Source organism: Anguilla rostrata, chromosome 9 (genome assembly GCF_018555375.3).
Source record: "Anguilla rostrata isolate EN2019 chromosome 9, ASM1855537v3, whole genome shotgun sequence".
NCBI classification, from domain to species: domain Eukaryota; kingdom Metazoa; phylum Chordata; class Actinopteri; order Anguilliformes; family Anguillidae; genus Anguilla; species Anguilla rostrata.
In genome coordinates this window covers 1329514-1345332 of record NC_057941.1, presented here as the reverse complement: position 1 = coordinate 1345332, position 15819 = coordinate 1329514, and the positions used below count along the sequence as shown (strand labels likewise).

General features: G+C 46.6%; 2 protein-coding genes across 7 annotated transcripts in view; one reads left to right on the top strand and one right to left on the bottom strand.

The window, feature by feature from the left end:
• nop16 (NOP16 nucleolar protein homolog (yeast)) overlaps window positions 1–1495 on the bottom strand; it is a 288906-nt gene extending 287411 nt beyond the window's left edge. The window contains exons 1-4 of one of the 2 annotated variants that reach the window (XM_064349697.1): window positions 1311–1495; window positions 623–731; window positions 389–464; window positions 93–199 (exon numbers count right to left, since the gene is read on the bottom strand). In XM_064349697.1, coding sequence (XP_064205767.1) covers window positions 93–199; window positions 389–464; window positions 623–731; window positions 1311–1417 — 399 coding nt within the window. In that variant the 5' untranslated portion in view covers window positions 1418–1495. The remainder of the gene's footprint in view (window positions 1–92; window positions 200–388; window positions 465–622; window positions 732–1310) is intronic. The other variant, XM_064349696.1, reaches the window with a different exon arrangement.
• A 4435-nt stretch (window positions 1496–5930) lies between these two features.
• grk6 (G protein-coupled receptor kinase 6) overlaps window positions 5931–15819 on the top strand; it is a 38258-nt gene continuing 28369 nt past the window's right edge. For all 5 annotated transcript variants that reach the window (XM_064349671.1, XM_064349673.1, XM_064349670.1 and 2 more), the window contains exons 1-2: window positions 5931–6138; window positions 11459–11554. In XM_064349671.1, coding sequence (XP_064205741.1) covers window positions 6087–6138; window positions 11459–11554 — 148 coding nt within the window. In that variant the 5' untranslated portion in view covers window positions 5931–6086. The remainder of the gene's footprint in view (window positions 6139–11458; window positions 11555–15819) is intronic.

The window sequence follows — 15819 nt, the reverse complement described above, 5'->3', positions numbered from 1 at the left end:
GAACAGCTCGCGTAAACTCGGTTCTTTAAACCAGTTTTTTAAGGTCAGAAATCAGCGATGCTCAAGTGAATTAATACGCTTAGACCCCTTACCTTGAAGTCATCGTTGTGTTCTCTGATCATATACTGCACATATTCAATCATATCTGTGGATAAGGACCTTGTGTCTTTCCCTGGGAGACTCGCTTCCGCTTCCAGATCTGGTGAAAAAACACAGAATACGTCATACGCGGATATATAACACAGAGCACCTCCAATGGATTATGAGGAGCGGCTTACTTTAATCATTACAGCAAGTAGACCCTCCAAAATCCAAAGCTTCTTATTAAGGAGTGTCAACACAGCGAAACCTTTTTTCTTTTATAACATTCTTCCCCTCAAATTCTTACGTTTGATGACGTAAGGTTTCTTGACGAGGTGCTGAGGGGCTTCCACTTCCGTTGCAGTCCCAGGAACCTGAAGTAACTGTGGAAATGGCAAAAAAAAACGTTAGCCAGTGTGCACGCTCAGTTCTCAACCAATCGATGCAATGCAAAGTCCGCACACAGTGAAAACAGCGCCGTGTCCTTGCGAACGTTATCGAGGCACACGCCGTTCAAAAACATGCGACATCACCAACTTACCGTCTGCTTGCGCACCGGCAGAGAGCGGTTAGGGTCAGAAACCAGTCCCATATCTGTCAAGTTCTGAGCCACCGATTTCCTATCATTCCAGGCATTTCGGATCTGCGGACTGCAATTTCACAACACAGGATCAATACAATAGCTTATTATGCAGAATAACAACTTATAGGGGCTGACGTACAAGGAGGACATTTCAGCGAGACGCTTTAAAAGCAGGAAAGCAGACGAGGATAGCTAGGTACACAAACGGGAATCACAAGCACATCCTCATTGATGCCGCTAACTGTGGTCTAACCATAGACTACAGAAAAATATAATCTAACGCGTCTGCGGCTGTTATTTATTGTACAGCTCCCATTTACAGCGTTTTATCGGACACATTACCAGTAAAAACGGGTGGCCAAGTGTTCAATTTCGCTAGCCTCATAGGCTGGCTTCGTACATTAGCGTGGTTGCTACATTAGCTGCCTGGTTAGCAATCAGGCGCATACTATTTATTCTACAGGTAATTAGATTTACATGAAAATAAAATGATTTGTTTGAAATAGTATATGGCATACTACGGCAAAGCAATCCTATTTAAGTAGCTGCTTGTTTGACATGCGTGCGTGTTTGTTGTAAAGGCTCAGTTTGACGACGTTTTTTCCTGCCCTGCTTCATAAGTTTCATCCTTTCAAATTCAACTCACCACTCTATTCTCGGAGCTTGTGCCTTTTTGAACTTGTGTTTCAGCTTTTTCCTGTCCTGGTTATAATCATATTTCTTTTTTCGGTGCGATTTCTTTGCTTTAGGCATTTTAAATCTTCAACAGGGGAACGTACACTACACAACACATGTGGTCTCCGTGTCACGTGATCACAGAGACCGCCCCTTTACCTCTAACCTTTTGTTCCGGTTTTCCAAAGCAAAGACCGTGTACGTACCATGACGTACAACTCACGTTCAAGCTTCGATACGCATCGTGTTTACAGAAAGTGTGTGCAGCACTGAATTGACCATTTCTAAAAACGTTTTCAGTTCAGAACCACAATACAAAAAGCATAATGTAACATATTATCAAGGGTACATTTCAGACTAACACGATACCTTATACAGAGGTTTACAGTTCTAGCAGCCTTTCTATTTTTTAGAAGAGTAACAGTTTATTTTGTCTTTCATATCCACTACAAAAAAGTGGTAACAAAGGTTTGTGCCTGTGTGTGTGACAAAAAATAATTCAAGGTGAATGTTAGCTGAAAATGTCAGAGCAGGGGTTGGCAGTGCGTGATTAGATTGCATCTAATAGTTGAGTCAGGTAGTCAGAGTCACTTTAATGCTACTCTGCTGCCAGCTTTCCTTCACTGATGTTTTGAATTTATGGACATGGCAAGAATAATGTGCAGCTTTCTTTGAATTCACAGGCCAGTTCCTGCATCCTGCCATGCCATGTGTCTTGGTCAGAGATCAGTTTCTCTGTAATCAAAACGCATCAATTAGGAATAACATTTCAACTTACTGCTTGTTTTGTTTTTTTGTTTTCATTGGGCAAGAAGGATAGTACACCACTCCTTTGCGGACTAGGCCTGCAGACAGATTATTAATTAGCCTCACATCCACTGAAAAGGATTATTAAATGATAATTAAATGTTTTCATGCTTCATGAGACCCAGCTTAGCTTGTTGGAATATTTATACCATTCACCATTCAGTCCTGCAGCCATTAGTGTCATTGTGTTGATGTGGTATTTTTATATTCGTATATTTTTCATATTTTGTATTGTTTAATGTGATTGTGGTAAGGCATGGGAATGGGATCCAAATGAACTGCCCTAAAATGGGATAATGACCACTTCACTTGATGATTTAAAGCTACAAAATGAGAATAGCTCATTTTGTTTATTTATGTAATTTTTTAAAATGGCTTAAAGTATATCCATTCTAATATAGGATTCAAATTAAAATGGACCTATTTCGATTTCTGAGGACTGAACGACCACCTTTCCTGAACGGTTTGTGACTCTGAGGTTCAACTGTAGTTCATCGCTCAAACGTTCGCCTTTGTTCAGCTATGATACAATTTGCGAAATACAGTTAATTTAGCAGAAGCCGCCCCATTGGCCCAATCTTAATTCTCACAAAACTGAGGAATCTTTGCTTGTGCTCCATCTTGACACAAGGATAATATCATGCTCATGACTGCTATCATTGTTTATTTATTTATTTTGTTTTGTTTTTTTTTAGGAGCAAAGCAGCTCATGGACCTGGATTGTAACTCGTTCACTCACTCACTCACTCACACACTCATGTTCAGCAGGCTGAAGATTCTCCACAAGGGGGAGCTATTAGCTCTCATGGTGATTCGCATCAATGACACTGTGTCCTTGCTTTTTTATCTCAAGCGAAGCAGATTTGCTGATAGTGACTGCCTAAGCACCAGACAGGAAGAGTCTAATTGTAGGCTGCAAGTAAACAGAGGGACTAATGACCACTTTAGTGAAAGAAACTGTAATACTAGATCATCCCACACAATTATCAGAATTGCTCCAAAATCTTCCACAATTAGCATACTGAAAGTAAACAAAATGGGTGAGGTGGCACTGGGAAATAAGCTAACACAGAAGGCCAGAATAAGTTACAAGTTTACCGATGCTAGTTGGAAAGAATAATTTAACAGTCCCAACTCCCCACAATACTGAAAATCCACATTTACTCATCCTGCTCACAAAAAAATGACCACTATATACTTATCAGTGAAAGTTGCCTTTCATATCATACTAATATTACATATGTTTATATATATTTCTTCCCATTGGGGAGTTTTTCTCGCTACCGTTTGAGGGTTTTTTCCCCACTGGGATTTTTTACCTTATGTACCTGCTATTTGGGGGCTCAGACCTGGTGTTTGCTCTGTTTTCTCTTTTTGCCCTGTCTCTTGCCTTGCTACTCTGTAAAGTGTCTTTGTGACAGTTCTCTGTAAAAAGCACGATACAAATAAATTTTAATTGAATTGAATATATATATATATATATATATATATATATATATATATATATATTAGAAGTATATATTCTTGTCCAAGGTACCTTACCTTCATACACATCATCCATTTGTCTGAATGTTTATCATAATTGTTCACATTGAGTACTTTGCTCAGAGTTCTAAGGTTATGTGTAGGAGAAACATGTTGCAGTCTTTTTAGTTGCAGTTGTAGACCACAGGTCTATTTGTGAATGTGGGCCGAATCTTCTTGTTTTCAACCGTCTGGTGTCACTGTAACCAGTCTGAACCGGTTCCACATGGATCTAGTATTATAGACAGAAACTACAAACTCAGCTTTCTAAGCTAATGGAAGCGCTAACGTGCTAAGTGTAATGTTCTGTCAAATATTTACGTTAGGGCTGACCTCTCACCATACCCTCCAGTTCATCACAAACAGGTCTGAACACCAGATCAAACCCTCAGCTTTTCTATTTCAGCAAGCCCTCAGAGATCCCATGTAAAATGAAATATTAACCACACATATGCAAATATTAACATCAAATCCCAATCAGATGTAAGACTCCACATTGCTTTGAACTTACAATTATAAATCTTTTTTGTATATGTACCATCTCCTTTGGGAATAGAATCACAAGACACGCTGTTTTTGCAGACTGGAATGATTACAGTCTTTGGTCTTTAGAAATATCGCAAATTCAAACTATAAAGAATGTACTCAGTAGCGTGCAGACCTCTGACAAAAGGCATAACAATCCCTTTGCATGAATGTGTACCGCAAATATCATCCTATCATTATTTTTGAGACTGTAATTTCTCCATGGTGAAACCAAAATGTATTTAAAAAACACTTAAATAAATGCTGAGAATTTGCACTTTATCCACATGTGCAGATTACAAATCTAAAATTGTGGCGTACAGAGCCATATCAAGAAAAAAAAGTCTTTGTCTAATGCCGCATTCAGATTGAGGAGGATTACAATGCCTATCACATACCTACTGTGATAGATGGATAAGTGATACATATTATGAGCTCCGTAATGTTTGGGACGAAGTTAACGGTGCCTTCTGCTGCTGTTCTCTCTGATGGCCTTTTGCACCTGCGGCACAGTTCCCACCTGGTTTGCTTCTTACCCTGATAGTTGCCCCCTCCAGGTTACAAGTGGGGGTGCAGTTATGAGACGGCATAACCTCTTGAGTCCCCCAGGGTCTAGTCCTTGGTCCTATTCTTTTCTTACTGACATGGTCCTGTCATCTCCTATCATGGCCTGTTCTTATCAATTTTCACATCAATGAAAGGGCTCCACCTATTGAAGAGAGTTAACAGATGTAATGTAATCAATCAATCAATCATTTGTGCCATCTTCGATCCGAAGGTTGGCTTTCATGGTCCTCCAACTGTTTCTCTCCTCAGCCTAAACCATGCTTTATACTAAGCGGCTTGATGCCAGAGGAAGGCCGCTAGAACTACCTCTGCATGCAGTGTCTACTTTGAGACATGTGACCCCAGCCATTGTTCTTCTTATTTGAAGAATCTTCTGCCTGATGTCTATGACCACACAGCCATAAATTGAAATATCCTCAAGTTGCCTGTAAAGTCATCCACCACCTGCATTCCACGGATTCACGTAATCCTGATCGGAGGGCTGACAGGTACTACACCTTGCCCAAGGGTGACCTGAAGGCTTGTGGAGGGAAGGAGGGCCTTAGTTTCCTTTGGTAATGTCTGTAAACCAGAACACTACCCCACTACCCAAAATGTAATGTAATAAACAAAACGAAGGAAGCAACGTTCCAGTGTCAACGCTGTGTCTTGCCACTAGATGTCACTGTACACCAAGTAGAAACTTTGGGGGCTCGCTATGCAATATGCTTAAAATGAATTTTCTTATAGATAGAAATTGTCTAATATGCATATTTTAGAGTATATCTATATAGCTCTTATTCAAATATTTTATTTTCAAACGTAATAGTTTTACTTTTTTTTAAATTGCATTGTCATCTACAGTATGGATGTTAGCTAAATGTATCTTCAGTTATATTTAAAATAAAACTAATTATATCATTAATGTCAGTGAGTGTATTTGAAAAATTATCAGATGACGTTGCTTCTCGCCTGAGTGATGCGCCGCGCAGGTCAGTGGCGTTCATTATTTTGAAGAACCCGTAACATTAACGTGAATTTAATCCATATTAGGAATTACTAAGGCGTGGTTGTGAAGGGAAAACCCAATGAAGAAAAGCGTAAATTTACGTACAATTTCAGCATACACCAATGGTGGCTGTGTAGGTGGGGTTCACTGGTAAACACAAGGTAGCCGGTTGAAATCAGCGTAGCAGCGAGCCCCGAGGCCGAGGACTAGAGGACGAGCGACAGGACGGAGAGTTATTCGGGGGTTGGCATATTCCGCTTTGGGGGGGTAGGGGAGGACATACTCACTGACAGCCCGGCGGCGAGGTTGGGCCTGTAACCTATCACCCAGGAAAACATGGAACTGGAGAATATCGTGGCCAACACGGTTTTGCTGAAAGCGAGAGAAGGTAAGCGAGGAGCGGCGGAGAGGGGAAGGGGCAGTCGGGCTGACAGCTCTCCGATCACCGCCTAGAACTGTTCGGAAAACCCGGGGATTCGCCGGATTAGCCTAGGCCAGAAATAAGGGCATATATTGGGCGCTACATCCTTTTATTGGAAAAGCTTTGCAAACCTTAAAATAATCATCCGAGCATCCTGTTTTACCTTCTTTTTTGTACGCCAGATTGTAGATATTTACTGTAGCGTAACCTTGGAAAACAAGCTGTCACGGAAAGATGTAACTGTCAGGCAGGATGCATCTGCGCTGAAGCTCGGCATTTGATTTTCCGATTTAGCCGAAGCATCCTTCTCTCGTTACTCTAGATAGCTAACGCTAATGCCAGCTAATCTAAAGCGGCGACACGCATGAAGATAACGTTTGCTGCGGTGTTAACGTGGGGTGTTTATCTAACCAGTATTTGCTATAGCTGACGATGCAACAGTGACAGTTATGTATATGTCCATGTCGGTATATTATGGCATTTAGTAGGCTACTGCGTTGGCTAAATCGTATCAGAGGGGTTAGCTTGCTAAATGGCTGGGTAAACCTGAGATTAAATATTTAACAGAACTATCGGTTAGCGCTTATGTCCAACATGTCATTAGAACGATTGGTGAGGGGGATGCTATTCGTGTGGTTAGCCGTTGCTTTTAAACCGAAAGCAGTAGCCTAAGTCGATAGATTTCTTGTAAAAATGCTCGGATGGTTTAATGTTCAAACGAGCGTTTCGTTTCCTCCCGTCTTCGCGCGGAGCATATTCCGTCAGACCCGGCAGTAGTTAGGGCGCTCAATGCGTCTGGGGGATCTCTTCTCATTTTTACGTTTTAAAAGAGCAATGCGACCTGTTGAGAGGAACTGGAACCAGCGAGAAACCGAAATACCAAGTTACACACTTTCAGAAGATCTAAGATCTGACCTGTCTGTAATTCCAGAAAATAGTGTGTTTTGTGTATTTAGTTTGGGCAAAGAGGCTAAGTATTTTGAAAGAACCCCGTTCATAATTAAGGAATGAGAAACTATTGATTTATAGAAGGATTCTTGGGAGTGATTTTTTCACATCTATGGCATGCTGAGATGGTCAGTTTTACAAAATATCAAAATTAAAAATTAAAATGAGGGAAAACTGCCTTTCAGTCATCAAATGTTCTACTCTGACCCAGTGATTCTAGTGAGTCATGCAGTTTTGTTCTACTGTTTTTTCTAACGCATCCGTTACCAGGTCTCTCACAAAGGAATGGAAGCCTATTCTTGCTTTCAGTGCATTTGTAAATGCTGTGTAAAGTAACTCTTACGCGACCCACTTTTCCTGATTCTTGTGTTCTTTAATTCTGTCTTTTCCTTTCTTCAGTCCAGATATTTGCCCGTTTGTTAAAACAAGTCAGAATGAGCAGGTGTTGGAAGAAGTACTGCGCCATATTTTGCAATTATACTCCAGAATCTTCATCTTTTAAACTGTCTGTGTCATATCAGGCGCGATGAGTCCTTTTTCTTTAACATTGCCTGAATGAAGAAGCTGCTGGATCAGGGCAGGGTCCTCCAGTGTACTGCTCATTGCGTAGCGGTACCGCAGTCCAGCTCGAGGCCTGCAGCGACCTTCACGTTCTCTAAAGCGCACCTGACACTTCCTGCCCAGGGCGCGTGCAGACTGTAGTCTCCAGGCTGTAAACGCGCTCCGCGGAACATTTACGACGCGCTTGCAGAGGAGCGTTCGCATCGCTCTCCAGCTTCGTACCGCCTCCCGTCTGAGGCCAACGGCATTCTGCTCTTTGATGGGTTCGATATAAAGAGGAAAATGGCAGATTTACTTTTGCACATTACGCCGAATGCGCTTTCCGGTTAATCACCTGTGTGATATTGTGTGCCTTCCAAGATGGCATATTTTAACAACAGAGCACTTTAATACAATCAGCGTCTAAACAATCTGCCTCCTCTGGGTCTGAAAACAGCATAAATATTGTCATTTGAAACAGTTATTTTATACAGAGATCCTTCATAAAAGTTGATAAGGGTTTGACAGTTCTTGCTTAGCTGTATCATGGTCAGGTTATTTGAAAATATTCCCTCTTGTGCATCATGTTAACCAGCATTAATTTGCAGCATCCTACACATGCATAGGCTAGTTTGTATGAGTGTCTGCCTGTCTGTGTTTGTACATGTGTGTGTGCATTCTCGGTGTTCTACAGGGAACACATGAGATTTTTTAAATCATATGTCTGTGACTCAGTATACATTTAGCTATTATCACAGCAAATGCTAGCACATGATTATGATATGTGATAGCACAAGAGTAGCAGGTACAGGAGATGACTGTGGGAGTAGCAGGAGATGACTGTGGGCCACATAGACAGATGTAGGGCCAGCAGAGAGGAATAAATATAGGTTAATTAAGTATCCTAACGAAGGAGTGGTAGTGTGTAATTTATTTTGGGAAGTCCTTCTCTAACTCCATCTCTCCTCCGAGCGAAGATGCACTTGTGGAGACGGATTCGTTGAGCCATTTGGAGCCGCACCATCACCAGTCACCCGGGAGGATGTTTATGTTCTCCGGTGTGTTCGGCTGTTCCTTGGCTCACCCTGGCCGGTGTTGTGTGGGACGGTGTGGTTGGTTGTAGCTTGGCTGACCCTGGCTGTGGTTGTCTGGGACAGAGTTTGGCTGTGTCCTGGCTGTGGTTGTGTGGGACAGAGTTTGGCTGTGTCCTGGCTGTGGTTGTGTGGGACAGAGTTTGGCTGTGCCCTGGCTGTGGTTGTGTGGGACAGAGTTTGGCTGTGCCCTGCCCACAGCACCCCCCTCTGTCAGAGGCGCTGGTTACGGTGGCTCGTTGTGGGTAGAGCTCAGATAAACACCACACTCTCAGGGGCGTTTGCGTTTCCTCTTATCGATAAGCGAGGATCGCTCTACATCCCGCAAGCCCCGTCACACACGCAGCGATACGATGGAGGTTCCAGAGTGGGGGCCTGGTGGGGGCCAGGTGGGGGTCAGGTGGGGGTCAGGTGGGGGCCTGGTGGGGGTCAGGTGGGGTTAGGTGGGGGTCAGGTGGGGGCCTGGTGGGGGTCAGGTGGGGGCCCGGTGGGGGCCAGGTGAGGGGCCAGCTGCTGTGGTCTGCAGGGCTGCTGTACTGCATGCTGTTGTGTGCGTTTGCTGCAGGTGCTGTGGTCTGCAGGGCTGCTGTACTGCATGCTGTTGTGTGCATTTTCTGCAGGTGCTGTGGCCTGCAGGGCTGCTGTACTGCATGCTGTGGCCTGCAGGGCTGCTGTACTGCATGCTGTTGTGTGCGTTTGCTGCAGGTGCTGTGGTCTGCAGGGCTGCTGTACTGCATGCTGTTGTGTGCTTTTGCTGCAGGTGCTGTGGTCTGCAGGGCTGCTGTACTGCATGCTGTTGTGTGCGTTTGCTGCAGGTGCTCTGGTCTGCAGGGCTGCTGTACTGCATGCTGTTGTGTGCGTTTGCTGCAGGTGCTGTGGTCTGCAGGGCTGCTGTACTGCATGCTGTTGTGTGCGTTTGCTGCAGGTGCTCTGGTCTGCAGGGCTGCTGTACTGCATGCTGTTGTGTGCGTTTGCTGCAGGTGCTCTGGTCTGCAGGGCTGCTGTACTGCATGCTGTTGTGTGGTTTGCTGCAGGTGCTCTGGTCTGCAGGGCTGCTGTACTGCATGCTGTTGTGTGCGTTTGCTGCAGGTGCTCTGGTCTGCAGGGCTGCTGTACTGCATGCTGTTGTGTGCGTTTGCTGCAAACCCACACGGGCCAGTCTGTTCAGCACACTTCAGCTCCCGTCGTCCTCCAGTGCCTGATCGGTCTGTACTGGCTGCTTCATGTGCTAGAACCCCAGGCCCGTCAAGAGCCCCAGATCCTTCCAGAACCACAGATCCCTCTGGAACCACCAGACATACTAGAACCCCAGGTTATTCTAGAACCCCAGATCCCTTTGGAACCACAGGTCCTTCTAGAACCCAGGTCATTCTGGAACCCCAGGTCAGACACCTCAATCCCAGGTCATCCTTCTAGAAGCTCTGCTGCCCTTAGACACTACGGAGAAACCCCATATTGACCAGACTGCTGTCCAGTAAAATAAAAGTAAGGCTAGGCCATTCTGTTTGTTGTGAATGTGGTCTAAGATGTGGTGTTTCATCTGTCGGAACCTCATCATGAAAACATTAAAATTCCATCTTTAGTGTGAATGGAGTGATTTTAAAAAGGGCATTCCATAGAATAAAACAGTTAGCCTTTGTAAAGTCTCAAAGAGACATGCCTGTTGAAGCGCTGTTAGTGTGCTTTAAGGCAAACGTGTGAACGTCTTATTTTTAAATGGTTTCAGACGCTGCCGTTTCTTTGCCATTTTTGAAGAGAAAAAAACAACAGTGCAAAAAAGTGACATCCTCTGTGCTGGCACATCCTGTGGTTGTGATGTTGATCTTATGTGTGTGGAGAGGTACGATGCAGAGGGGTGCAACAGAGGCTCGGGGTGAAACGGAGGCTCAGGTTGGCTGTTCTATAGGGGTGGCGGAGGGGGGTACATCGCTCAGGTGCGGGTCCTCCGTGCTGCTCTGGTGCACGCTCGGTTGGGTCTGTTGCTGTCTGGGCGGTGGATCAGGCTCGGTTGGCGGCAGGCTGCCCGGGTGCGGGGTGAACGGGGCTCAGGTTGGCGGTCTCCAGGCCTGGCGTGGCGGGCGGGAGTCATTGTCTCCTCCAGGCCTGGCTGCTCGGTGCCCTTGGCTGTGCGTGGCGCTGACAGCGCTGGTGGCGGACACCCCGCGCGGCCCGCCCACCTGGGCCAGTCATTCTAGCGGGATTGTAAACGCTGTGCTCCGCCCAGCCAGGGGGCATTCCCACGGCATTGGTGCCATTCTCCCCACCCCCCAGCTATCCCAGGGCACCTGTGGCGTGACCGAGGAACACTGCAAACCCTGCCCCCCCCCAATAAAACTCAAACCCCACAAACAAACATACCGGGGCACGTGCTTCTGTTTCTGCTCTGCGTGTGCAGCCATTTTTGTTTTTTAAACTGTGATTGTGTGTCCCCCCCCCCCCCAAATGTGTGTATATCTAAACGGGTTAGAGAGGGTCAGCCTCTCCTCTTTAAACTAAATCTGGCCTGGGGGGTGGGTCGGTTGGTGTGGGGGTGGGGGTGGGTATCTGGGGGGCGGGTCGGTTGGTGTGGGGGTGGGGAGGGGGGCGTGGTGTGTGGGGAGTGTTCACAGAGCCACGTTTATTTTCACCCGGGGTCGGGTTACAGCACACACCTGTCCGTCTGTCCGTCCGTCCGTCCGATCTGCTCATTTTTCCTTCTTCGTTGACAGGGGGCGGCGGAAACAGAAAAGGAAAGAGCAAGAAATGGAAGCAGATGCTCCAGTTCCCCCACATCAGCCTCTGCGAAGAACTACGGCAGACCATAGGTACGGCGACACACGCCGCCACTTCCTGTCTCGGCAGGAAGTGCGCAGATCCAGAACAGCAGTCTTGGTGGTTGGTGTTCCCCAAGTCTCATTTTTTCAGGTCAGAGTTTCCTGTTGGGCAGGATGGGATACGGGTATAAAAATCTGGATTAAATTCTCTCAGCAGCTGTGGGTTACAGTGGCCTGCTGCTCGGTCTCAGAGGGCCTTACTGTGCACTCACCTGTGGGTTCCCTGTTTAAACTGGCTCACTCTGGATCACCGGTGTTCAGGTTCATGGAGCTGTTGCGTTCCTCTGGAACAGTCCAGGTCTCCTAAACCAAGGTCCCCACATGGAGGCTGCTGTACACGTATGGAGCAATCATTCAGTATCGGTTCACAGGGACACTGTTATTGCCCCATATCTGCATGACTATAATGCATCATGAGCCTAACTGTCAGGGGGTGTAGTCCTAGGTGGTACACAGACACATACACACACACGCAAACACACACACACTCACTCTCTCTCTCTGAGAGACACACACACACACACACGCGCACGCAGGGTTGCTGTAAGAATTTCATAATAGCGAGTGCCCCTTGCATTGCATCCTGAAATATGAGTCCTGCCGCTTCTCCTTTTCACTTCTGAGTGTGTGTGTGTGTGTGTGTCTCTGAGAGCAGTGGGCAGCGGTGCTGAATTACCCTAACCCCTCTCACCTGTGTCCTCTCTCAAGCTTAATGGGGGGGGGGGCAGGGCAGGGCTGCTGCTTGTTTGGCCCATGGGAGGTTGGCGGGTTTGTAACTAGGTAGCTGTTTCTTAGTTGACTTAGTTAATGCACTCGTGTCTTAACTATTGCTTGTATTTTTCCATAGACTGCGTTGTTGCTGTTTTCGTTGTGTTAGTGTTAATCAGTTTAACCTACAGGGTCCAGGTTGAACTATGCGGTTGTTCCCTGCACTTGGAACGGTAGGCTACTGCCCTCTAGGGTTTTCGACACACTTGTTCCTGGTTATGGTTATACACTTCGTTGTAAGTCGCTCTGGATAAGAGCGTCTGCCAAATGCCTGTAATGTAATGTAATGATGGGTGAGGGAGGGCGGGCAGGGGGCAGGGGAGGGTTGCTGCTTGTTTGGGCCCGTGGGAGGGGAGGGGAGGCAGGGGGCAGGGGCGGGGAGGACTGCTGCTTGTTTGGGCCCGTGGGAGGGTGATGGGTGAGGGAGGGGCGGGCGGGAGGCTGTGCTGTTGGGGCGTGGGGGGCAGGGGGAGGACTGCTGCTTGTTTGGGCCCGTGGGAGGGTGATGGGTGAGGGAGGGGGGCAGGGGGGGGCATTTGGAGTTGTGCAGCGACAGACCTGTTCTTCAGGCTGTGGTCCTGACGCAACAGGAAACTGTGGTGAAAGGAGGAAGAGGAAGCTGGCTGCGAAAGTAGAGCTCTGAACAGAGAGAGCACTGCACTGTGCTCAGCACTGCAGCGTCACATAGGATGTGTGTGTGTGTGTGTGTGTGTGTGTGAGAGAGAGAGTGTGTGTGTGTGTGTGTGTGTGTGTGAGAGAGAGAGAGCACTGCACTATGCTCAGTACTGCAGCGTCACAGAGGGTGTGTGTGTGTGTGAGAGAGAGTGTGTGTGTGTGTGTGTGAGTGAGCGAGAGCACTGTGCTATGCTCAGTACTGCAGCGTCACATAGGGTGTGTGTGTGTGTGAGAGAGAGAGTGTGTGTGTGTGTGTGAGAGCACTGCACTATGCTCAGTACTGCAGCGTCACATAGGGTGTGTGTGTGTGTGTGTGTGAGTGAGAGAGAGCACTGTGCTATGCTCAGTACTGCAGCGTCACATAGGGTGTGTGTGTGTGTGAGAGTGTGTATGTGTGCGAGTGCACATCCGTGGTTGCAGGTGTGTGGGTTGTTTGAGGGTGTACATGCACACACGTGTACACACACACACACAGCAGTACAGCTCGCAGACAAACACACACACACACACACAGCAGTACAGCTCGCAGACAAACACACACACACACAGCAGTACAGCTCGCAGACAAACACACACACACACACACACACACACACACACACACAGACACACACACACACACACACACACACACACACACACACACGACAGCAGATCAGCTGAGACAACACACACACACACACACAGCAGACAGCTGAATGCAAACACCCACACACACACAACACACACACACACAGGTACTTCTGAGCAGCGTCAGCTGGCAGACAGCAACCGGGCGTGTGACACCTCGAATTCCAACACGCCGTCCTACAACGACACGCAGGGACAACGTCCCCACGCTCCAGCCTCCTAAACACTGAGGGAAACGCCCCAGTCCGCGTTCCTAAACGACTGAGGGGAACGTCCCAGTCCGCGTTCCTAAACGACTGAGGGGAACGTCCCAGTCCGCGTTCCTAAACGGCTGAGGGGAACGCCGTCGCTCCTAAGACTGGGGAACGTCCCGTACGCTCTAAAGATGAGGGAACGTCCCAGTCCGCGTTCCTAAACGGCTGAGGGGAACGTCCCAGTCTGCGTTCCTAAACGGCTGAGGGGAACGTCCCAGTCCGCGCGCCAAATTTATCCTGCGATGAAGTGACATTATTTCATCAGTCAGAGCCTGAAGTTTCAGAAAAACTGTGTCTCTGGATGTGAAATGGAATCGTACGATTTCCTCGTTATGGTAATTCATCTAAACGTGCTCGTTGAGTTTCCATTCTCAATTAGTAGGGGAGCGTGAAATGAAGAACACTGACTGTCTCTTTTTAGGACAGTTTGTTCTCTTTTTTTAGACTGTAGTGCATTTTTAAGCAGTGATATAATAGTGCATCTGCTTTTCTGCATCAGTCCTGTTTTCAGTGCTGTTTGCGGTAAAGAATAATAAAACGTGATTGAAGCTGCCTGGAATTGAAGCAGAACTTAACACGGGTTCTTCCTGGGCTGAGTTAGAACCTGTCAGGGCAGGAATATCCCTTGATACCCTGAAACTCATTACATTACATTACAGGCATTCACCCAGAGCGACTTACACAACTTTTTACTTTGCATTTATACAGCTGGATACACACTGAAGCGGTGCAGGTTAACTGCCTTGCTCAAGAGTACAACAGCAGTGTCCCACCCGGGAATCGAACCCGTGACCTTTAGGTTGCAAAGCCATGGTGGCACCACAACACCAGTGGCGATGTCTGTGATATTTTTCCAGCGCGGTTTCATCGTGGAGAAACGAACGAAACAAGGCTGACACCACAAGCGTAAACAGACTCTGGGAGACAATGGGGCCTTAAAATGGAGACGTGGAGAAGAATGGGGGGCAGAGCCGGGGAGGTCAGCGCAGAAAGCGGCTCCCTGGAGCTGCAGGTTTTATTTTAGGCCCCGAGGCCGTTCGGGCGCCGCTCCTGACCTTTCCCTCGAAACAAAGCCCCTCTGCATCTCCCCCCCTCGCCTGCCACAGCGGGACGGGGGCGCTCACTGCAGCAATGTACGCCTTTAATTATTTGTTGTTAACTGAATTAATTGTTTTGTGCTGTGAATTCTACAGCATTCACTGCATTTAAAGAGTCTGGGCCTGTGTGTGTGTGTGTATGTGTGTCTGCATGCGTGTGTATTTTTGTGACAAGTCATGTGTGAGTAATAAATTTTATAACTATTTCTGTGTAGTACATTTAAAGCGCATTGTTATTTGCTGAAAACCTGTTTTGTGTTTATAAAAAAAAAAAAGCGAAATGTATTTAATATATTATAGAGAGCAGTGTAAGTGAGATTCTATTACTTCTCAAAAAGGGGTTTTAATATTACTCTGCTGACTCCAGTCACAGTGTCTAATGTCGTGAATGTTATGCTGTATGTAGAGAGTATGTCTTTAGTTTTATTTAGAGTCCAGCTGTGATATTTTGTTGTTGATGTGTTGTTCTCGTACTTCCCTCGCTCTCCAGTTCTGGTGATATTTCTGCGTTCGCATGGTGCGCTGAAGGAGAACTTCATTTCACATCTGGCGTGAAGATTACAAAAGAGGAGGGAAGGTTACGAAAGTAAAAGTTCTGGTTGTGCTGTTCTTGTAAAACCATCTCGTTCGTGCAGAGACAGTAACGAGCCCCTCAGTGATGGATTCCTGACATCACTGTTTGGTGTTTGTGGATCTGAGGCTGGAGGAGGCTCATGGTCTGAGATAAGGAAGTGGTTGAACGCGTGTAACGTTGTGGGTAAACATTTGTGTCCTCTGTAAACATCTGTGTAATGTTGTGTCTTCACTTTAATTCTCGGTCTCCTTTCGTTAT